The sequence below is a fragment of the Hyla sarda genome, chromosome 4 (assembly GCF_029499605.1).
Source record: "Hyla sarda isolate aHylSar1 chromosome 4, aHylSar1.hap1, whole genome shotgun sequence".
Classification (NCBI taxonomy): domain Eukaryota; kingdom Metazoa; phylum Chordata; class Amphibia; order Anura; family Hylidae; genus Hyla; species Hyla sarda.
Window position 1 is genome coordinate 206,025,869 of NC_079192.1, and position 24,247 is coordinate 206,050,115.

Consider the following 24,247-nt stretch of genomic DNA (forward strand, 5'->3'; position numbering starts at 1 on the left):
GATTATAAAAATGTTCTTTCTAGAATTCTACAGCAAGTTGTCCATCACTGGTATAAATCAATTCTAAAGACCAATTTACCAAGATGTAAATTTAGACTTGAAAATGGAGCTGTCCAGCATTGACGTTACATGATCTCCAATCCTGCATAAAATAATATGCCCTCCTTGTAAACTTCATTCCTAAGTGGCAAAAGGGCGTAGATAGCATCTTGCAAATCCATATATGAGCGGGTATCTCCACACCAGCCTGTGAATGCACACTTCACCGACAACCTAAAAACCTCTTTGTGAAGACCAACCAAAATCGCTAGTCTTCTTAAAGAATGTAGAATAAATACAGAACTGAAAATCTGTCCCAGAACATCTGCTCTGGCGGCGGTCTTCTCAAAGAGACGGACTTTCGGAGAGGATTCACAGTATTCCACATTGCAATTTTGCTGTGAAACTGATCCCTCAGCGTCAAGCCATTTGTGCCTCGGGCATGCATTGCTAACCTTCGCCAAGTACACTACGCTATCAAGTAATGTACAGTCAAGGTAATATATGCCAGAGGTACCATTCCGGTACCAAACCAATAATAGGACTATAATTAGTATAGATAGGAAATGGAGAACAAATCATTTATTAATCTGATCGGATGCAATTCAACATTTGTATTGATCATTGGGAAATAATATTGGGAGTGGTAGTGCATTTACTGGCTTTGAAGTTCCAAAATGCAAAATGTTAATATATATTTTGTCTAGAGCAGCACTAGACAAAGTATATACTATACTAGAACCAAGCATTGACCCAGGTAATAGCAAAGAAGTGACCATAGGTTACCATAGACCAGTGATCTGCAAACTGTGAGCCTCCAGCTGTTGCAAAACTACAACTCCCAGCATGCCCGGACAGCCGTTGGCTGTCCGGGCATGCTGGGGGTTGTAGTTTTGCGATCACTGGTTTGGAGATCACTGGTCTATGGTAACCTATGGTCACCTCTTTGCTATTACCTGGGTCAATGCTTGGTTCTAGAATAGTATAGCATGCAACTAGACATCTAGGACCATACACAGGAGAGTCACTTACCTTGGTTCTCATGGGAGATAATAGTCCTTCCATTGTGATCTAATCCTCATACCAGTGTTAGTCCTCTAGTCCTCAGTAATTGATCCCAGTGCACATAGCAGTCCAGAGCCCAGATAAAAGCAGCAGCCAGCTCCGATCTCCAGATGACGAGTCCCGGTCCCTGCTCCCTTCCCTGCACGCTGTGAAACACGAGCCTGTATGACGTCATACACATAGAGATCACAGTAATTGGGAAGAGCTCTGCACAGAGAATGACCATAAAGGGCAACCCCAACCCTTTCCTTACAAGGCTATGGAAAAACCTATACTTTACTTAAGTCATCACCATTATTCCAGGAGTGATTGGGTTAACAAGAGTCAAGCCCACCATCCTCTCAAACCTCATGGAATAACAGGTATGCCTGCGCAGAATGGAGTTTTATCAACTGTCTAAAGTTACGTAGTAGAGCGCCCCCCAATGAACACTCACCCCTCTGTGATAGATCTGCCATCCACCTATTGTAGCCACTCACTGAGCGCAGCGCAGCACGGTAGAAGCAGGTCCCAGGAGTCCCCGTACTGTGCCTAATAGAGGAGCGCCGTAAGTATTCTAATAGGCTGCCACTCTGTTCAGGGCTTCAGGGAAGGCATGATTGCAAGTCGTTGTTAATACTTGGCAAAGGAAACCATTAACCCTGTCTTAACCCCCACCAGTAAACGTGTTAATAATAAGCACATTGTGAATAAAAAACAAATAAAAAATAAAAAAAAAAACAATATTGATCATACAATAAATTAGGACTCTCCTGTGAACACAGGAGCAAAAACGCATATGCCATGTTTGAAGTATAGGATTGAGAAGTGTTAGACCTAAAAAGAAAACTGACAATGGACAAAAAATAATAGAAAAATAATAGAAAAAAATAAAATAAAAAAAACGCCAGCACAACAACCAAATACAGAGGTGCACGCCACTGTGGCTAATACACAATGGGGGAGATTTATCAAAACCTGTCCAGAGGAAAAGTGGCTGAGTTGTCCATAGCAACCAATCAGATTGCTTCTTTCATTTTGCAGAGGCCTTTTCAGAAATGAAAGAAGCAATCTGATGGGGGAGCTTGAGGCCTTGATACTGGAGGAACACATTGATATAGTTGGGGTCACTGAGACATGGCTGGACTCCTCGCATGACTGGGCTGTCAATCTGCAGGGGTTTACATTGTTTCGCAAGGATGGAATGAACAGAAAAGGTGGTGGAGTCTGTCTGTATGTAAGAAGTGGCATGAAAGTCAGTGTGAACGATGCCATAGTGTGTGATGATTCTGAGGAGGTGGAATCACTGTGGGTAGAATTACAAAAGGAGGGAAATACTGAAAAAATAATAGTTGGTGTAATCTACAGACCCCCTAATATCACTGAAGAGATAGAAGGTCGGCTGTATAAACAAATAGAGAGGGCCGCCCGGGCAGGTACAGTGGTAATAATGGGAGATTTTAACTATCCAGATATAGATTGGGGTCCGGGGTTGGCTAAAACTACAAAGGGGCGACAATTCCTAAATTTATTGCAGGATAATTTTATGGGCCAGTTTGTGGAGGACCCAACAAGAAGTGATGCCTTGTTGGATCTGATCATTTCCAACAACGCAGAGCTGGTTGGTAATGTAACTGTGCGGGAAAACCTTGGTAATAGCGACCACAATATAGTTACTTTTGACTTAAAATGTAGAAAACAAAGACAGACGGGGAAAGCAAAAACATATAACTTTAAAAAGGCAAACTTCCCTGGGTTGAGGGCTGCACTACAGGACATAGACTGGGGGGAGGTGTTCTCAAATACTGATACAGAAGGTAAATGGGACATCTTTAAATCAACTCTAAATAACTATACAGCTAAATATATACCAAAGGGGAACAAATATAAACGATTAAAACTAAATCCTACATGGCTGACAAATGAGGTTAAAAGAGCAATAAACAACAAAAAAATAGCCTTCAAAAAATACAAATCTGATGGGTCAGCGATAACATTTAAACAGTACAAGGAGCTTAATAAAATCTGTAAAAATGTAATAAAAACAGCAAAAATTCAAAATGAGAGACAGGTGGCCGAAGAAAGCAAAACTAATCCTAAATATTTTTTTAGATATATAAATACAAAAAAACCAAGGACAGAGCATGTAGGACCCCTTAATAATGATAATGGGGAGGTTGTCACGGGCGATCAAGAGAAGGCGGAGCTACTGAATGGGTTCTTTAGTTCTGTATATACTATGGAAGAAGGAGCTGACATTGGCCAGGTCAGTGCTGGTAACACATCATATAATGTACTGAACTGGCTTAATGTAGAGATGGTACAAGGTAAGTTAAGTAAAGTAAATGTAAGCAAATCTCCAGGGCCGGATGGACTACACCCAAGAGTTCTTAGAGAGGTAAGTCCAGTAATATCTGTACCCTTGTTCATGATATTTAGAGATTCTCTGGTGTCTGGTATTGTGCCAAGGGACTGGCGCAAGGCTAATGTGGTACCAATCTTCAAGAAGGGCTCTAGGTCTTCGCCAGGCAATTATAGACCGGTAAGTCTAACGTGCATTGTGGGTAAATTGTTTGAAGGACTTATAAGGGATTACATACAGGAATACATAGGGGATAATAGTATTATAAGTGATAGCCAGCATGGGTTTACTAAGGATAGAAGTTGTCAAACCAATCTAATTTGCTTTTATGAAGAGGTGAGTAGAAGCCTTGACAGAGGAATGGCTGTGGATATAGTGTTTCTGGATTTTGCCAAAGCGTTTGATACTGTCCCTCACAGACGTCTGACAGGTAAGTTAAGGTCCTTGGGCTTGGAAACTTTAGTTTGTAACTGGATTGAACACTGGCTCATGGATCGTACCCAGAGAGTGGTGGTAAATGATTCGTACTCTGATTGGTCCCCGGTTATTAGTGGTGTACCCCAAGGTTCTGTACTGGGCCCGCTGTTGTTTAATTTATTTATCAATGATATAGAGGATGGTATTAACAGCTCTGTTTCTATCTTTGCAGATGACACCAAGCTTTGTAGCACGGTACAGTCTATAGAGGATGTGCATAAGTTACAAGATGACTTGGATAGACTAAGTGTCTGGGCATCCACTTGGCAAATGAGGTTCAATGTGGATAAATGTAAAGTTATGCATCTGGGTACTAATAACCTGCATGCGTCGTATGTCTTAGGGGGGATTAAACTGGCAGAGTCACTGGTAGAGAAGGATCTGGGTGTACTTGTAGATCACAGACTACAGAATAGCATGCAATGTCAGGCTGCTGCTTCCAAAGCCAGCAGGATATTGTCATGTATCAAAAGAGGCATGGACTCAAGGGACAGGGACATAATACTCCCCCTTTATAAAGCATTGGTACGGCCTCACCTGGAATATGCTGTTCAGTTTTGGTCGCCTGTTCATAAAAGGGACACTGCAGAGTTGGAAAGGGTGCAGAGATGCGCGACCAAACTAATATGGGGCATGGAACATCTTAGCTATGAGGAGCGATTAAAGGAGTTACAATTGTTTAGTCTTGAGAAGAGACGTTTAAGGGGGGATATGATAAACGTATATAAGTATATTAATGGCCCATACAAAAAATATGGAGAAAAACTGTTCCAGGTTAAACCCCCCCAAAGGACGAGGGGGCACTCCCTCCGTCTGGAGAAGAAAAGGTTTAGTCTAAAGGGGCGGCACGCCTTCTTTACCGTGAGGACTGTGAATTTATGGAACGGTCTACCTCAGGAACTGGTCACAGCAGGAACAATTAACAGCTTTAAAACAGGGTTAGATACATTCCTGGAACAAAATAACATTAAAGCTTATGCAGAATTATAAAACTACATCCCTTTCCCTTATCCCCTTACATCCTTCCTTTCAATCCCCTGGTTGGACTTGATGGACGTATGTCTTTTTTCAACCATACTAACTATGTAACTATGTAACTATGTAACTATGATTGGTTGCTATGGGCAACTTAGCAACTTTTACTCTGGACAGGTTTTGATAAATCTCCCCCAATGCCCTGATTTACTAAGAGTGTAGTGTAGGTTTCTTTGTAGGTTTTAATTCCCTACAATTTATTTTCCACAGTATTTATTAAGGTTTCCCTACATTTTCCACTTTCCCTACATTTTCCTTTTTTTACACATGCTCTGATCTGTAGAAATCCACCATATTTTCTGTAAATTTGTTGGGTTTTTGTGAAAATGTCAGGAACACACCCCTTTCCTGGCAGCCACGCCCCTTTTGGGTTTTCTTATTTGGGATTCCTGGTGCAAATTCTGTCGCAGACAGAATTTCTGGCGCAATACGCCAGAATCTGGCAAACATGTTGGGTTTGCAATAGTAAATGAGGGCCTATATCCTGCCTGGTTTATCTATTTGTAGCTTAGTAGTATTCCCATTATGTTCCTGACTTGTTTCCCGACATGTACAGTTTGGCTTGTTTTGTTTGATTCTTATGCCCATGCACTTTAGCACAGGAAGGAACCGGCGCCCAGTTTTCATTGACCGCTAGGGTGTCTAGGCAAGTAGGCAGGGAGAGTGGTCTTAGGGACAGCTTTAGGGCTCATTACTCCCTGTTCCCTGTCCCCCAAATCATGACAAGTGGCTTCTTAAACATGGCAGTGAGGTCACTGTACTCTGGTAGATTCACATTATGGTTGTATAGCCGGAAAATCTGCAGCAAGTGCATGATGATATTATGTCCATATGAGGAATGGTTCCAGCACCATATAGAAAGTATGTCACAAACAATGAAGGACATTCTGAAGGCAAAAGGGTGTCCAACCCAGTACTAACAAGGTGTACCTAATAAAGTAGCCAGTAAGTGTATATGGCTGGGGGTGGTTTTAAAATAAAAAAGACATCACCCTCACCTGCTTCAATTTTCCATATCTGCTGTATACACTGCTCATGGTGGCCACTTTCTGTGATGTGTTGTTTCTACAGGATTGTAGAACTCCTGGAGAGAAGCACACAGCAGTGGTCCATAACCCCCCAACCCCCCCCCCCCCCTCCAGACTGTGGCCACAATAGTGTCCCCTCACAGACTGTGATTGGCTAAGCATGCAGCTTTTGGAGGGACAACACATCACGTAAAACAAGTAAAAAGGCAGTGATGAGTGGGGACCGAGAGAATCAGAAGAGCAGAACCAGGGATTATGGAAGGTGAGTATCAAGCCTTTTTATTTTTACACCACCTTCAGCCATTTTTTTTAACCCTGTACAACTACATTTAAACAATTAATACAATACTAATATGAATGTACTACAGTGGTGAATGGACAAACATAAAGACGGGATAAATTGTTAAGAAATTAATAAATGATGATAAAAACAGTGAGCCCCCTTGTTTTATTAAATCACTAAGATGCCACGTTTGCCATTGTCTTCAGTATTCTAAGGGGTTAAACTGCTGGGATCAGAGTCCTGCTGTTCTAGGCATTTGCATCAGGATCCTGGCTGTGTATTACCTCGCTGCTTATTGTCAGTGCCCACATGGCAGAGCACCATAATAGTATGGTTAGGACTATTACCGAACTGGTTGGAAAAGGGTTAAAAATCTGTTTCCATTCACTTTCACATGTCTTTATTAGCTTTTGTTTAATAATTTGTCTGTGATAATTTCAGTAAATAAAATTCCCAGATATATGTCATATACAGGGCTTAAAGGGGTACTCCACCCCTTTAAGCCCTGTATGACTGATGCCGCCACTGGGGACCCCCGGGATCTCGTCTGCAGCACCCCGCTGTCATGACTGCACAGAGCAAATTTGACGATACAGGGGCCGGAGCATCATGACATCACGACTCCGTCTCTCATGATGTCACGGCCCGCCCCTTAATGCAAGTCTATGGGAGGGGGCGTTATGGTCGCCACACCCCCTCCCATAGACTTGTAATGAGGGGGTGGGCCGTGACATCCTGAGGGGCGGAGTCGTGATGTCATAATGCTCCGGCCCCTGTATCGTCCATCATAACGCACAGAGCGAGTTTGCTCTGTGCAGAAATGACAGAGGGGTGCTGCAGCTGAGATCCCGGAGGTCCTTTGGATAGGGGATAAGATGTCTAGGGGCGGAGTACCCCTTTAAGTCCTGCAGGAACTCATGGTAACTGATTTCTTGCACTTTTTCTACTGCAGAAATGCCTTTCCCATTAGCAGGAGTCCTGCAGGACCAGCCCTTGAGTGGACATCTTGGGTGAGTTCCCATGCTTTTTTTTACTTAACCCCTAGTCGTATATAAAGAAAAAGTATGAGATTATATGATACGTCTGATGTCTCCCAGAAAACAGAATTATTGTCCATCGGGCGTGTCGTGTAGCCAATGAATATGAGCTTTACTGGTACTTGCACAGTAGACATGTGCAGAACCAAAAATTAATTTTTTTTCGTTATGTTCGTTTTCGTTTTTGAAAAAATTTCGGTTCTGTAAATATTCGGAATGCTGTGCATTCGCCATATTTGATTTTCGGATGCATCTGCAAATTTTTTTTTCGTTTTCGGATGCATTCATTTAAAAAACGGATGAATTCGTTGAAAGCAACGAATGCATTCATTAATTCAGATTTTTGGTTCTGCACATGTCTAGTGATCCCTCAACATACGATGGTACTACGATGGTAGTCCTACTCACCTGTCCTCGCTGCTCCCGATGGTGTCCCTGGGCCTCCGCTGGGCTCTCCTAGTCCTCTTCGGTACTCCGCTGGGCTCTGCTGGGCTCTCCTGGTCTTCTCCGGTCCTCCATTGTCTGCCACAGTTGTTACTGGGCCTCCGTAGCGACGTCATCACGTCGCTGCCGCACGCCGTTCCTATTGGATGACGGGACAGCGTGCGCGATGGCGTCATGATGATGTCAGAGGGAGACCCGTATGAAGGCCCCGGACCAGCACAGGACCCACCGGAGGAAGGCCCGGAGCAGCGCGGAAAGGGGAGTAAACCTTCCCGGGCTGCTTCAACTGCTATCTGGCAGCAGATTAAGCATTATGTGCTGCCGGATAGCAATTGATGCATGGCCCCGACAATCGGTATACTGATAATGAATGCATTCGTTATTCGTTAACATGCATATTCATTATGCGTTAGTTAACGAATGCATTCGTTAACTGTATATTCGTATTCGTATGCTTTTTCAGGATTTTGTAATTTTTTTTTCGTTACGAAACAAATTGCACATGTCTACTAGTTTGAATGAGATACTTTTCACTTATTAAATGTACAGAATATTGAATTTGACCAGTGGTTAAGCTCTTTCTCTCTTTTTCTCACTCTATATCATTATTATTGTGTCTTTATGAAGGGACATGGCTAAATGATATTATATATTGCACTGTATGTGTAATACACATAATAAACTGTGCACAGGTAAAGAAGCTAAAACTATCTCAATTCATTCCGTCAGGGGTATTTTCCTGACTTTCACGGTTTTATGCAAGCGTCATGCCACAATTTAAAGATTGCAGCATACAGAGCAGCCACAAAAGGGACAATTTTAAACAATGCTCCAATTTGCCCATGTGACAGTATTGATACATGATCTGCAGAGTATTACTCCATACAGCCCACTACTGAGATAATGACTGTGCCAGTCCCAGTTCAGACAAATGAAGCAGCCCTCACTAGACTGCCTCTAGTCTATGGATAAGGTCCCCTATTCCTTCTGCATTTTAACTCATTCCCTTGCCCTGGAGCACCACACACAACACTGTGACATGTCTTTTCCTTCTTTGCCTGTGTTTCTCGTTCTCAAGGGAATGTAACCCTCACAGATTCCTGGAACATTAATATTCATTTCACAGTTGTGACATAGTAAAAAAAAATATTACAAAGCGTATTGCTCATTAGTCTCCCCAAATAAAATATCAGAAATGAAAATGGAACACTTTTCTAACATATTTTTCATTCTTGCTACACTTTATCCTACAATATCTAATTACTGTCAGCTATAAATATAAGTAAAAAGGTTTTCCCTTTATTCCATGGTAATAAAGTACTATATTACACAAATAAGGCCCTGTTCACATCTGTGCAGAAGACTCCATTGCAAATTTTATTTAAAAAAATTATAAAAATTTAAAAATTATAAAAATAAAATATAAATGTATATAAAAATAATGTAACAAGCAGACAAAAGGCATCATGACAGAAACCTTACAGACCTTATTACAGTCAATTGGGTCCGACACGTAACTGATCTGACACTGATGTTTTTGTTGTTTTGCTCCTATGACAGCAGTGCAATGGAAACAAACAGATGTGAACAAAGCTTGTAAGTATATAAACCATAAACCATTACATAGAACTCATATATTTACAATCAATATTAGAGGCATTCTATTGTGTGCCCCCTACTGTACACATGTGCCCCCCCCCACTGTACAGATGTGCCCTCCTACTGTAATAATAACCCCCTGTGCCCCTATATACCGTATTTTTTGCCGTATAAGACGCACTTTTGTTCCCCAAAACTGGGGGGGAAAGGTTGGTGCGTCTTATACGGAAAATACACATTAAAACCTTCATCAACGGCCGGGACCCGCGGCTAATACAGGACATCACCGATCGCAGTGATGCCCTGTATTAACCCTTCAGACGCGGCGATCAAAGCTGACCGCCGCGTCTGAAGCGAAAGTGACACTAACCCGGCTGCTCAGTCAGGCTGTTCGGGACCGCCGCGGTGAAATCACGGCGTCCCGAACAGTTTACAGGACACCGGGAGGGTCCTTACCTACCTTCTTGGTGTCCGATTGGCGAATGACTGCTCCGTGCCGGGATCCCCTGCATGGCCAGTGCTTTCCTTCGTCGTCATCACGTCGTTGCGCACTCTGTCCCATCATCCAATAGGAGCGGCGTGCTTAGTGACGTGCGTAGCGACGTGATGGCGGGCATTCTGGGAGTTTTAGTTTTGCAACATCTGGAGGTCTGCAGGTTGAAGATCACTGTCCTATACTTTACATTGTATTTGGTTCAGAATCTTTTTTTCCTCCTTTAACCCCTTAAGGACGCAGGACGTAAATGTACGTCCTGGTGAGGTGGTACTTAACGCACCAGGACGTACATTTACGTCCTAAGCATAACCGCGGGCATCGGAGCGATGCCCGTGTCATGCGCGGCTGATCCCGGCTGCTGATCGCAGCCAGGGACCCGCCGGCAATGGCCGACGCCCGCGATCTCGCGGGCGTCCGCCATTAACCCCTCAGGTGCCGGGATCAATACAGATCCCGGCATCTGCGGGAGTTCGCGATTTAAATGAACGATCGGATCGCCCGCACCGTGCGGCTCACGGCGTCTCCTGCTCTGGTCTGTGATCGAGCAGACCAGAGCAGGAGATGACCGATAATACTGATCTGTTCTATGTCCTATACATAGAACAGATCAGTATTAGCAATCATAGTATTGCTATGAATAGTCCCCTATGGGGACTATTCAAGTGTAAAAAAAATGTAAAAAAATTTAAAAGTAAAAGTAAAAAAAAAGTGAAAAATCCCCTCCCCCAATAAAAAAGTAAAACGTCCGTTTTTTCCTATTTTACCCCCAAAAAGCGTAAAAAACATTTTTTATAGACATATTTGGTATCGCCGCGTGCGTAAATGTCCGAACTATTAAAATAAAATGTTAATGATCCCGTACGGTGAACGGCGTGAACGAAAAAAAATAAAAAAAAGTCCAAAATTCCTACTTTTTTAATACATTTTATTTAAAAAAAAATTATAAAAAGTGTATGAAAAGTTTTTTATATGCAAATGTGGTATCAAAAAAAAGTACAGATCATGGCGCAAAAAATGAGCCCCCATACCGCCACTTATACGGAAAAATAAAAAAGTTAGAGGTCATCAAAATAAAGGAATTATAAACGTACTAATTTGGTTAAAAAGTTTGTGATTTTTTTTTAAGCGCAACAATAATATAAAAGTATATAATAATGGGTATCATTTTAATCGTATTGACCCTAAGAATAAAGAACACACGTCATTTTTACCATAAATTGTACGGCGTGAAAACAAAACCTTCCAAAATTAGCAAAATTGCGTTTTTCATTTTAATTTCCCCAAAAAATAGTGTTTTTTTGTTGCGCCATACATTTTATGATATAATGAGTGATGTCTTTACAAAGGACAACTGGTCTTGCAAAAAATAAGCCCTCATACTAGTCTGTGGATGAAAATATAAAAGAGTTATGATTTTTAGAAGGCGAGGAGGAAAAAATGAAAACGTAAAAATTAAATTGTCTGAGTCCTTAAGGCCAAAATGGGCTGAGTCCTTAAGGGGTTAAAATTGGGTGCGTCTTATATGGCGAAAAATACGGTAGTAGTAATGTCCCCTGTGCCCTGTTGTGACCAAAACAAAAAAATACTTATCTATTCCTGGTTCCCACAATGAATATAGCAGCTCTTTCCCTGTAACCGCCGGGATGGGACCCCCAGGCAGACATGATGATGTCATATTATTGTGCTACCAGTGCAGGCATTGCATTCTGGTGGCTTATAGGCTGCAGACCTGAAGTGCCTGCAGCCTATGAGTGAATAGTAAAGCAGGGAGCTGACAGCTTAAACTCCGCTATTCTGCTTCACTGCATCTTCATCTGAGGATGCAGGTACAATGAAGGGCGGCAGATGCCTGGACATCCAGGGCACCAGGCTAAAAATCTGTGGCACCCCCAAGTCATTGGCACCTGAGGCCCCTCCATAAATAGGCCACTGTACATTACATCACAGGCAAATTAAGGGCTTGTTAACACAAGCGTATTTTGTTTCCAACTCGCAGCGGATTTCCTGCTGCGAGTTTGAATGGGGTGGGCCCTCTGCCAGCTGTCCGCAACTGATTTTCAGCAGCAGAATCTCCGCTGCAGAAAGTCCACCGCAGATTCCTTTGAAGTAAATTTGAGGGAGCCCTGAGCCTGGTAAAGAATATAGCATGATAGGGACATTATCATTCCATTTTTCATTTCATATTCAGCATACATTTTCTCATGGCAGAACAATGGACTCCGATCTTGGACTATGCCTGCTGTTACAACTTCTGCTTGCCCTTGGATTCCATAACTTATCAACACTAAAGGGCTTGTGTGACCACCACTTGCATTAGGCATCCATGTGTTAGTGTTAATGAGCCACATCAGACTCCCAGTCCATTCACAGCTCTACATCTTTATGCATTCAAAGTACTCAGTGTCCGATACCAGCCTGTATATCCTCTCCGTTACCAACAGGAGATGTATTCTTTACTGCTAAAAGTGAAAATAGAATTAGAAACTAAGTATAAAAATAATTTAAAAAAAGATAATGACGATATAATTCAGAGTTGCTGGATCTTACATTAGCTGACCCCTGAGCCAATGGCCAATTAAAACACTATTTAGTTCTATTATGTTTTGCATAATGTCATTTTAATGATCTATTTTATAAATATTAACTGGAAAGATTCTCATCTAATAAAAGGCATCTACCGGCTAGTATTATATCTATCTATCTGCCTCTCGCTTGAAAAAGGCGCAAGAGTCATGTATACTGGAATGATGGAATAATTGTGAGAACTGGGGGTTTTTCCTGACACTTTTTTCCTATCTATCTATCTATCTATTCATCCATCCATCTATCTATCTATCTATCTATCCATCCATGTGCCTGTAGGATATGATTATTGGTTGTGAAACATTTGCTTTATTACAAATGTGTTTTGATGTTGTTACACTGTGTTGTATAGTTCATGTGTGATAATCCTGCATTATGCTGCTTAAGTTTGTGTTGCACTGTCAGGCACTTTTGTGCTGACTGGGAGTGAGGGAGCATTGGAATTAAAGGGGTACTCCGGTGAAAAACTTTTTTTTTTTTTTTTTTAAATCAACTGGTGCCAGAAAGTTAAACAGATTTGTAAATTACTTCTATTAAAAAATGTAATCCTTCCTGTACTTATTAGCTGCTGAATACTACAGCGGAAATTATTTTCTTTTTGAAACACAGAACTGTCTGCTGACATGACGAGAACAGTGCTCTCTGTGGACATCTCTGTCCATTTTAGGAACTGTCCAGAACATCATATGTTTGCTATGGGGATTTCCTTTTACCCTGGACAGTTCCTAAAATGGACAGAGATGTCAGCAGAGAGCACTGTGCTCATGATGTCAGCGTAGAGCTCTGTGTTTCTAACGGAAAAGAATTTCCACTGTAGTATTCAGCAGCTAATAAGTACAGGAAGGATTAAGAATTTTTAATAGAAGTAATTTACAAATCTGTTTAACTTTCTGGCACCAGTTGATAAAAAAAAAAAAGTTTTTTACAGGAGTACCCCTTCAATATAGAGAACATTCTGGCTAGAGACTAATATCTTTTGCAGCCCCTTTCATGCTGAAGAAGGCCAGTATCATTATGTTTTACCTCAAATTGCAGGGGGACATCAGCGCCTGCAAATGAAAGATGCAACATCATTCCTGGTTCATTCTGAGGGATTAAGAGAAAAGAGAAGATAAGCAGACAGCAACTCCATAGCAAAACTAGGGCTTTAGTCCAGACTTAGAGACTATGGGGAATCTCTGGCGCTCCCATAGAAAGGAATGGAGTGTGCCATCTGTAGCATGTGCTTCGGGTTCCAGTGGTCAGACCTTCCATGATCAGACTCTTATCACCTATCCTGTGGATAGGGGATGAGTTGTTTTTTGCCGGACTCCCCCTTCTTCAGCCATTGTTTGTACAAGTGACCATGCCTCCATACTCTGGAGGAATTGCTTGTCCAGTTTCTAAGTAGAAAGCTATGTAGCATGTCATCTATCTCCATGTCTGGAGCATCAAAACCAAAGAAAATGTAGTACAACAAATAGCGCACACCCAATCCAGTACAAAACAAGTTTATTTAGAATTACATACAATAAGTATAATCAGACCAAACTATCCCCCCATAAAAACATTTAAAAGGCAAAAAAAAACTGCCCTCCCACAACAGGGGGAGTCAAATAGACTCCACCCAGGACACATATATGTGTATCTAAAGCAATTGCTGCCTCTATGCATAAATATACCAAATTGTATACAATCCAATACTGTTCAGGTACATATACTTGTAGCAATAAATTCACTATCAATATGCAATGAGTAAACCATAAACAACCTGTATATCAATATTCCCACAAGGACTCAGGCAAGAAGCCGAGAAATGCAAGCATAAGAGGCAAAAAGTAAGTTGCACTAATAGGTGTCCTCCTGAACCCCACGTGTTCCGTCACCTACTGGTGACTTCCTCAGGGGTGTTAAGGCACTCCACAATCTATTTGACTGGGCACTACATTAGGAATTAGTACCATCTATGTAATTTGTGCAGTGTGCTAGGGTGACCTGACAGTGACCATGACAAGCTTTGGAACCACTGTACCCAGCCCAGCCACTCCTCTGGGTTGCTGCAGATCTATAGGTCTACCTCTATCTCTACATTGTTTATTTAGTATTCTTTAGGGAAAAAGAAGGGTGCTTTGCTTAATTTAGAGGCAGGTTTAAAATGTTTTTATTTTAATAGCCCAAATAACATATTCACTGTAAAAATACCATACTGTGGTTACATGGTGACTGTATAATCCAATAGCTCCAGCTTAAAACTTTACCTACAAGCAGCTGCAGGCCTTCAATGGAGGGCATAACATGGGAAGGGCAGGTAATTATTCTGACACTATATTGGTAAGTTTATATATTTAGTCATATAATTATATATCGGTACTGATTATATAATAGCTAAATCCTTAAACAAAAACTTTAAGTTAGAATTGAAGAAAGTTCTGTACAATAATGGCATTGATGTTTGCTGGAAAACATGTTTGTTTTCATTGCTCAGAACTTTCTGCATATATAAAGCCTAAGGTAGAAATTAGAATGCCCCATATGCAGTTGTACTAGCGCTGGGTGACAAATTATAAATAACCTCTTTATGCAAATGATAATGTGGTAGCCCAGTATGGGAGATGTTGCCCCATACCCTTGTTGCCCTCTCAGGCAGCCTCCTTCAGTGTCCCCATGGCCCCTTGCACCTGTTTCCCCCTGTACATATGTTCTGCAGTGTATTGTATTATAAAATGTGTTGTATGTTTAAGAGTTATGTCATGTGATTGTTACCCAGGAGGTACCAGTGACCAGGTGATCCCAAAAGTGACCTATGGGCTCCCTGCTAGTCTCCACCCATATAAGCCCTGGGTGGAGCTAGTGTAATGGACCAACGGGAGAAATGGCGGGACCACAGATGTAGCGGTGTGAGTGGTGGTATCAGATGGTATTAACCCCGGGACAGGATGGTATTACACCATATGCCTGGATTCTCCGCTATAGCAATTGCTAGAAGTGAAATGAGAGTCCACAACCAGTTACGGACTTTACACACTTCAGTTACAGACTTTACACACTTAGCAATGGTAATTAACAGTCTCTCCTTCACCTTCCCCACTACTTTTATCTGCGCCACAGTAAAAACAAACTTCTGTAACACAGTCCCGTACACTTTGCTGGCACACACTTTTCAGCGACTGTATATGGTTTTGTATTAGACACAGTTCAGACTTGGGAGGAAGGACTTTTGGCAACTTGTATATGGCACACACCCGTATACTGTTGATGGGTGGCCTGACTTGACTGGGTGGCTGAGTGATTAAGGCACGCACCCGTATCCTGTTGCGTGATGCCAAAGTTGTGGTGGACCACCGGGTGAAATGGTGGGACCACGGGTGTAGCGGTGTGAGTGGTGGGATCAGATAGTATAAACCCCTAGTGTTCATGACGCCAGTGTGGTTTTCGGGTTCCGGAACACCACACGCCCAGATTCTCCGCTATCACAATTGCTAGAGGTGAAATGAGAGTCCATGGTCAAACGGAGGCTCTACTGAGTAGAAGACAGGTGTAATTATCTTCACTGCTAAGGCCAGAATTCCCTGAGATCTGGACAGGACCCAGAGGACCTCACAGTTTGCTGGAGCAATATACTTGTAGTTAACTTGAATTGAAATTAGACTTGACTTCTATATTCAGGACTTGACTACTTGTAGTGACAGCAGACATAGACTGTTGACTTACTGGAAGGACTGTAGCATTTGGGGTCTTCCAGATGCTGATCACTTGCACTGAGACGTCTGTACTGGCTGGTTCTCAATAAAGAAAGAATCTGAGATAAATTGTAATGGCCGCCCCTTTATATAGTGGGGGGCTGGACTAAAGCCTATTGGTCAAGCTGCGGTCATAGGTTAAGCTGGTGCTCTCAGGGAGAACATGTGACAACAAATCATGTGACTGCATAACATAACATGTGACAGACTTACACAGGTCCTTGAGACCACCTGCAGGTCCTCTATACTACCTATACATAGGGATCCTGTCTAGGCATTAAAGTGACACACACACACCTTTAAAAAACCAACAGGGGGAGAACTTGCAGGGGAGCCCCCAGGTCACTGAGGGACTCAACTTGACAGGGCCTAAGGGTAGTACAGGACCATGTCCTGTACTGGGATATCACACTAGCTTTTCTCTCTTGGAGCTTAGAGCTCTTGCTTCCTGGTGAGCTCCAGTGCAGTCATGCCTAGTGTGTGTGTCCAGAGCGTTGGAGGCCTCAAAGTCAAGTCCTGCAGCCACCATCAAGTCAAGAAAGCTAAAGTCACAGCTTTATGAGTCAAGTCAAGTCAGTCCCAGTCATATGTCAAGTCAGCGTGGTCTGCATTCAATTGTCCAGTCCTACTACAAGTCCCAGCAAGCCCTTAAAGTCTCTGCATCACTGTTCACCTCCTTGGGCCCTGGCTGAACTGTATAGACTTTACCAACTGTCTACCCTCAGTAAAGCTACCGTTGTCCGTAACTTGGCATCAGAGTCTTTATTGCCTTCGTGCCTAGCCCAGGATCCAGCGGTATACCTTCAAGTAGTTTTAGGCTAAACCATCCCCTGGCATCACGAATACAAGGGGTTAATGCCATCTGCCCCTAGGGTAACAACATCTGCCCTGCATCACACCCTGCTACCACAATAAGAGCTGAATAATAATACAGTAATATAGGTCATAACTACAGCAAGCACTCCTGCCATAAGAATAAATGCGCCTGGCACCCAGCATGAGCAAATGCTATTTGTACAGTTAAATTCACTGTTTCAATAATACAAACAAAAAACCCATATATTATGTATATTTCTGCTAAACAAGCACTTCAGAAAAATGAGGCAGCACATATATTACTCCAACAATGCTTGGCTAGAAATGGCACTTGGCAGCAGAATTATTAAAATAAATTCCATCAATGTCCTTAGTGACATCTACAATCTTATTAATCATAGTTAAATATATACCCTGGATGAGCTGTGTGTATAATAGTTGCTTTCATCAATATAACATGCATTATAACATAATCAGTGAGCTCCCTCAGCTCAGCTACCTTTGCATTTGTTTTCTTTGTGTAGACAAAGCTTTGAAGCTATAAAGTTTATTTCACTGCCAGAATAATAATAGATCAATGTTAATGTGATTGTCGTAGGGGACACTGTGGCTGCTAAAATGGGCCGTCATAGGTTGGTAGTCTGTGGCTGCATAGGGGTATGTGATGTAACAGTGGGGAACCAAACATGCTTTAGTGGCAATGTGGCATATGCAGCAGATACAAATATAGACATTGACTATAATTCATTTGTCTTTCTCTTCCCCATCTGTGCCTGACCGCTAGTAATGTATTTACTATATGGTGGTGATTGGTTACAATTTAATGGTATCCTACATTCTTTATATATAAAAGGGAAGCCATGCATATTTATATTGGAGTAAATTATGGCGGAAAGGCTCACACATTTCTAGGAAAAACAATATTCCCCAGCAACAAGACCTGAAAGGGGTTATACACCATGTGGTGACTTTAGTACTTACCTGCCAGACAGTAATGGATATGCTTAGGAAAGATTGGTGCCTATCCTGGGGCTAAATGGCTGTGTCAACTATAATGCTGCAGATTTTTTTTGTGTGAACGTTTTCCTGTTGGAGTTCCTTCCCTCCAACTACAATTCCCAGGATTTCTTGTTTGTAAGTGTGTGGCCACTTTCCTCTCTCCCACATATCAACCACCCCACCCATTGTAGAACTTCTGTAACCCTGTGCAAAATGATCCCTCCCCACCCAGCAGTCGCTTCACCTATTAAAGTAAAGACAGGCTCCTTTCAACACTTGACTAGTGATGTTATGTCTCAGGCTGCACTGCAACCTGGGAAAACCTGCACTCATTTTGTATGCTGATAAAACTGAACATTGGGGCAAAGATTAAAATTGCACACCAGCCATCAAACACAGGTACAGACACTCTATTATGAACTACACTAACTTTACAGCCCTGTAGCATAGTCAAATACAAAAAAATCTCGAAATACCCCTTTAACTCCACCACCACCACCACCACACCCCCAGTAAACCAGTACTTCAGATCCATTTAGAGACTACCAACACTCCTGGGTTTTCGCAAGACCAAAATTTGCAATGAGACCTGTAGGTTTCCCTACATGTTCTCTCTTAGACCACAGTTTCAATACTTTTCTATGATGGCTGTATTAGAAGACTAAACTAAGGATTGGATCAGAAGAACACACACAATAATAACTACAACCATTTTACATGGTCGTGCATGGATTATGCATTTAAATGACAAATGTTGGTATTTTCAAGTTGCACTTACATTTATTGATACTGTTAGTAGAGATGATCATTTTATACAGGTACAATGGTTAAGTTAAAGGATAACTTCCTCATTGATCTTTTTTGTGCATTTACACTTTGGTTACTACTATTTAGGATGGGCAGGCTTAGATACTTAGATACTTCTGCCTCAAATGTTGCTTGTTTAACGTGTGAATAATATATATCCCAAGTGAAATACTTGTTGGGGCCTGAGAGGCTCACCACCTGTTTAACATGCTGTTTTACTGTGCACAACTGGATATATTTGGGTAAAGAAGATTAGCTTACCTAGGAATGTACTCCTACTCTTTTCTACTGACCTCCAACTTCTCAACCACAACTACTCTCACCCTCTTGCACATAAAAGCAATAAAACTGATTCTCAAGGTGTATTCTGCATTTACTGTTTGTATTTGTTCGAAATTACCATTATGCTGAGATAAGGATTCTTTAAAGGGAAACTGACAGGCTGTTCACCCGCACTAAGCCTATTATACTGGGTTATAGTGCGGCTGAACAGCATTGAAACGAGTGTCCACTTACTTTAATAGGTACAGTATTGCTAAAGTCATGTCTGTTTAACCTCCCTTTGCTATTGTGCTGCTGTGCACAATGGAAGCGAGGGGCTGGCCATATTCCTCTGCCACCCCAATATTCCCTGCTTTGCCTGTCTCTCTCATGAATATGCTAATGTCACTGCCGGCATATGAGTGCTCTGCTCTCTGAGCAGAGCATCGACGCTGTTGCCTCACTTCATCCAACTTCCTGACCACTCAAGTGCTAGCAGTGACATAAGCATATTCATGAGAGGGGCGGGCAAAGAAGGGACATTTGATGAGGCAGGGGAGTACTCTCCTCCTCCATTATGGACAGCAGCGCAATAGCAAGGGAAGGTTAAACAGACATAACTCTGGCAATACTGTATAGATGAAAGTAAGTTGTGGTGACCCAGTGCAGAAATCACATGCTCTTCTGTACTCCTGCCCATCCTGTCTGGCCGATGCTGCTCAATGTCCATCATGGGTCCCCTGTCCCAGAACTCTCTATGTTGCGCTAAAGGACTGTTTCATAAGAGTTATATATTGTATATACTGTACTGTTTCATAAGAGTTATACATTGTATTTCTATGCACTGTTACCTTAAGAAATCTATTGTTGTTAAGGACCTCTGTTGTTAGGGGAGTATGCAAGGTGAACAGGTGACTTATCTAACCAATGGGATCTCTATAAACTGTCCCCTTATATAGTGAGGTCATGATTCAGCTCTTAGTCTTTTGCTGAGGCACAGTGAAGTGAGGACCTGAGGAGTGTGTCTGGTGTTCCAGAAGGAGGCCTGAGGCCTAGTCCAACAACCACGCATCTACTGCAAGTTAACCCCTGCACCGTGGGTGAAAGTCAAAGCCTGACGGTAGGAACTAAACATATCGGGGATTCTGCTGAAGTCAAGACCAGTCCAAGTAGTCAGTCAAGCCAGTCTGTTAACAATAGTGTTGAGCGGCATAGGCCATATTCGAATTCGCGATATTTCGCGAATATATTGACGAATATTCGTCATATATTCGCTAAATTCGCATATTCGTTATATTCGCGTTTTATTTTCGCATCTGCGAAAAATTCGCACATGCGAAAATTAGCATATGCGAAAATTAACATAAAGAAAATTAGCATAGGCAGAAATTCGCATATGCGCAAATTAGCATATGCAAATTTTCGCATGTGCAAAAATTCGCACGCCAGTCTCAAACAGTAGTATTAGAGCCTTCTTTATATCACACAAGCTGGAAGCAGAGAGGGGTGATCACTGTGATGTGTACTGTGAAAAAAAAACGACAACAAAAAAAAACGAATATTCGTAATTACGAATATATAGCGCTATATTCGCGAATATTCGCGAATTCGCGAATATGTGATATTCGCGAATAAAATTCGCATTGCGAATATTCGCGAGCAACACTAGTTAACAAGCGTGGCTGCTTCAGTCAATATACTTACAACTACAAGTCCAGCAAGCCGATAAGCTTCCCTAAGCTCACCCTGCTTCTCCTTGGTTCCAATCTGAGCTGTATGGACTTAAACACCTTGTCTACCTCAGTAAAGCATATCAGTTAACCGTAACCTTGCGTCGGAGTGATTATTTGCCCCGTGCCTGGCACAGGTAAAGCTGGCTTACCTTGGGTGGTGTATAGGTCAACCACGAAGAGGTGAATACACACATTACCTCGTTCGATACCATAAAGTGACCAATTTTTTTAATACTGTTTATCCGTACTATATCCCAGCATTTTTGATTTAGTGTGAATGATCAGCCTGTCAGTTTCCCTTTAACCCCTTAAGGACGCAGGACGTAAATGTACGTCCTGGTGAGGTGGTACTTAACGCACCAGGACGTACATTTACGTCCTGTGCATAACTGCGGGCATCGGAGCGATGCCCGTGTCATGCGCGGCTGATCCCGGCTGCTGATCGCAGCCAGGGACCCGCCGGCAATGGCCGACGCCCGCGATCTTGCGGGCGTCCGCCATTAACCCCTCAGGTGCCGGGATCAATACAGATCCCGGCATCTGCGGCAGTTCGCGATTTAAATGAACGATCGGATCGCCCGCAGCGCTGCTGCGGGGATCCGATCATTCAGAACGCCGGACGGAGGTCCCCTCTCCTTCCTCCGTCCGGCTCCCGGCGTCTCCTGCTCTGGTCTGTGATCGAGCAGACCAGAGCAGGAGATGACCGATAATACTGATCTGTTCTATGTCCTATACATAGAACAGATCAGTATTAGCAATCATGGTATTGCTATGAATAGTCCCCTATGGGGACTATTCAAGTGTAAAAAAAAAAAAGTAAAAAAATGTAAAAGTAAAAGTAAAAAAAAAGTGAAAAATCCCCTCCCCCAATAAAAAAGTAAAACGTCCGTTTTTTCCTATTTTACCCCCAAAAAGCGTAAAAAAATTTTTTTATAGACATATTTGGTATCGCCGCGTGCGTAAATGTCCGAACTATTAAAATAAAATGTTAATGATCCCGTACGGTGAACGGCGTGAACGAAAAAAAAAAAAGTCCAAACTTCCAACTTTTTTAATACATTTTATTAAAAAAAATTTATAAAAAATGTATTAAAAGTTTTTTATATGCAAATGTGGTATAAAAAAAAGTACAGATCATGGCGCAAAAAATGAGCCCCCATACCGCCACTTATACGGAAAAATAAAAAAGTTAGAGGTCATCAAAATAAAGGGTTTATAAACGTACTAATTTGGTTAAAAAGTTTGTGATTTTTTTTAAGCGCAACAGTAATATAAAAGTATATAATAATGGGTATCATTTTAATCGTATTGACCCTCAGAATAAAGAACACACGTCATTTTTACCATAAATTGTACGGCGTGAAAACAAAACCTTCCAAAATTAGCAAAATTGCGTTTTTCGTTTTAATTTCCCCACAAAAATATTGTTTTTTGGTTGTGCCATACATTTTATGATATAATGAGTGATGTCATTACAAAGGACAACTGGTCGCGCAAAAAACAAGCCCTCATACTAGTCTGTGGATGAAAATGTAAAAGAGTTATGATTTTTAGAAGGCGAGGAGGAAAAAATGAAAACGTAAAAATTAAATTGTCTGAGTCCTTAAGGCCAAAATGGGCTGAGTCCTTAAGGGGTTAAGGTCCCCATCAGATATTTACTTGTTGTGCAGCATGCTGGCTAACATCCTATTGAAAAGGCCCATATTAAATAGAATAATCTGTCCATCATCTTCCTAGTACACAGCACAGAGTAATACAAATAAGGCAGAAAAAGAAGCGACACTCCCTGAGCCTTTTTGTTTTCACCATTATTCACAAGAACACTTATTCCAAGTAAGGCAGGATGTCTAAGATGAAAGGCGGTGGGCCGTGGCTGTTTTATATGCTTCACCTGGGCCACCCATTACACAGGGCCACATCATCTACTGCAGGAGGTTAATACAGCCCAACATTGAGAGATGAATGGTGGGTGAGAATGCACCAGAACAATAACACATTATGTGCACCCTATAATAACTTCTAACACTGGGCAGGGCAGGCACCACAGGGCGGCATTAATAAACCTTATCTGGTGCACGGAAATCCAGCCTGCTGCTTTCAGGATGCGTGTGCAGTCACACCAATGCCTTAAGCGTGGAGTAGAGGCCCCTCAAAGCTTGAAGAATTAGCCTAAAGTTCTACAATTGTAAAAAAACATTTTTATACTTTGATACAGTCCAGCATTTAAGAAATATTATAAGTATAGCTTTACCATCCAAGTCTGAAAGTTGGCAAACAAGTTTTACATACAAACTCTTCTGCACCTGTTAAAAAAAGTACCTCAGTCTGCTATGTTATATACCGGGAAATCTGCTAAGGTTCAGTATGAAAATACAGAATATAACCCATAAATATTCATCTTAATTTCTCTACGGGTATAGTACAGTTTATTCTTTGACTGTACAAAATGGGATATAAAAGTAATTTTTAACAAAACCAGTGGAAGATAGTACAGAACACTTCTCTTTCTCTGCCAACATTAAATTATTGAGTAACAGGATTATAGTCCTTAAGGGGAATTTGGCCTCTATATAAGAAACATATACTGAAACATATTTTTTTTCCTAATCTGATTTTATTTTCTGATTCAAATTTCTTTTATTTTTTTTGTGCATTATTATGAGGGCTGCCAAGTTGCCTGAGCTGTTTTTTACAGCATTTAGTTACATGCTTTACAGCAGGACCCATGGATGAATTAGAACCCCGATAAAACTGCCAATTATTGGTAAAGGCAGGGCCTAGGACACTCTCATTTCAGGGAGGAGTGATATCCAATACCAGTGTCAGCCAGGATTGCATGAGGCTGAACAGAGGAAGCGAGGACTGACCGTTCATATATACAAAATTCATATATAGATTGCAATTCCATTCCAATTCCATATATTGTTCTGTATTTTCACACTTACGCTCAAACTTTTCTTCACACATCTGAACCCTGCATTGAAACTAGTTTTCACTTTTATAAGAAGCTGGTGTATGTGAATGACTGAAGCCTTAAGAGCAATTAAAAAAGACATAATGGATGCTGTAATAATAGAAAAGTTTTATAAGCCATGGTGGATCACTTACATACCCCTGCCACAGATAATGACAAGAATAATTTCAGCTATATGCCTAGGTGCCCATTAGATAGAACACAATTAATACATGGAATATCTTTTTCCAGATAATTAGTAAATGTTATTCCTTGGATGGCTCAAGCCAGTTTCAGAAATAGAGAGTATTAATGAACTTAATCACCTGTAGCATCCCAATGTGCCGTACTGAGCACAAAGTACCAATTATGTCTTCAATGCTGCTCAACTAAGTCATTAAGTGTCTATTTGACCTTACATATTAATATGAAGGAGAATTTCCAATGTCCTTTAGACAAACTTTCTTGTGGCCATGTATGTTGTACTAAGGATTGCATAAAAATACTCTATGGTTTCTGTATACCTGCACAT

At 41.6% G+C, this 24,247-nt stretch overlaps 1 protein-coding gene and 1 long non-coding RNA gene across 3 annotated transcripts in view; one reads left to right on the top strand and one right to left on the bottom strand.

The window, feature by feature from the left end:
- The window catches only part of FRMD4A (FERM domain containing 4A), a 435,019-nt gene extending 433,286 nt beyond the window's left edge, over nucleotides 1-1,733 (bottom strand). Inside the window, exons 1-2 of one of the 2 annotated variants that reach the window (XM_056573366.1) lie at nucleotides 1,541-1,733; nucleotides 1,072-1,265 (exon numbers count right to left, since the gene is read on the bottom strand). In XM_056573366.1, coding sequence (XP_056429341.1) covers nucleotides 1,072-1,104 — 33 coding nt within the window. In that variant the 5' untranslated portion in view covers nucleotides 1,105-1,265; nucleotides 1,541-1,733. Of the gene's footprint in view, nucleotides 1-1,071; nucleotides 1,495-1,540 lie in introns of those variants that run through there. The other variant, XM_056573365.1, reaches the window with a different exon arrangement.
- Nucleotides 1,734-7,217: 5,484 nt separating this feature from the next.
- The window catches only part of LOC130368921 (uncharacterized), a 33,285-nt gene continuing 16,255 nt past the window's right edge, over nucleotides 7,218-24,247 (top strand). The window contains exons 1-2 of the long non-coding RNA XR_008892603.1: nucleotides 7,218-7,278; nucleotides 19,989-20,149. This is a non-coding gene — a long non-coding RNA (uncharacterized LOC130368921). The remainder of the gene's footprint in view (nucleotides 7,279-19,988; nucleotides 20,150-24,247) is intronic.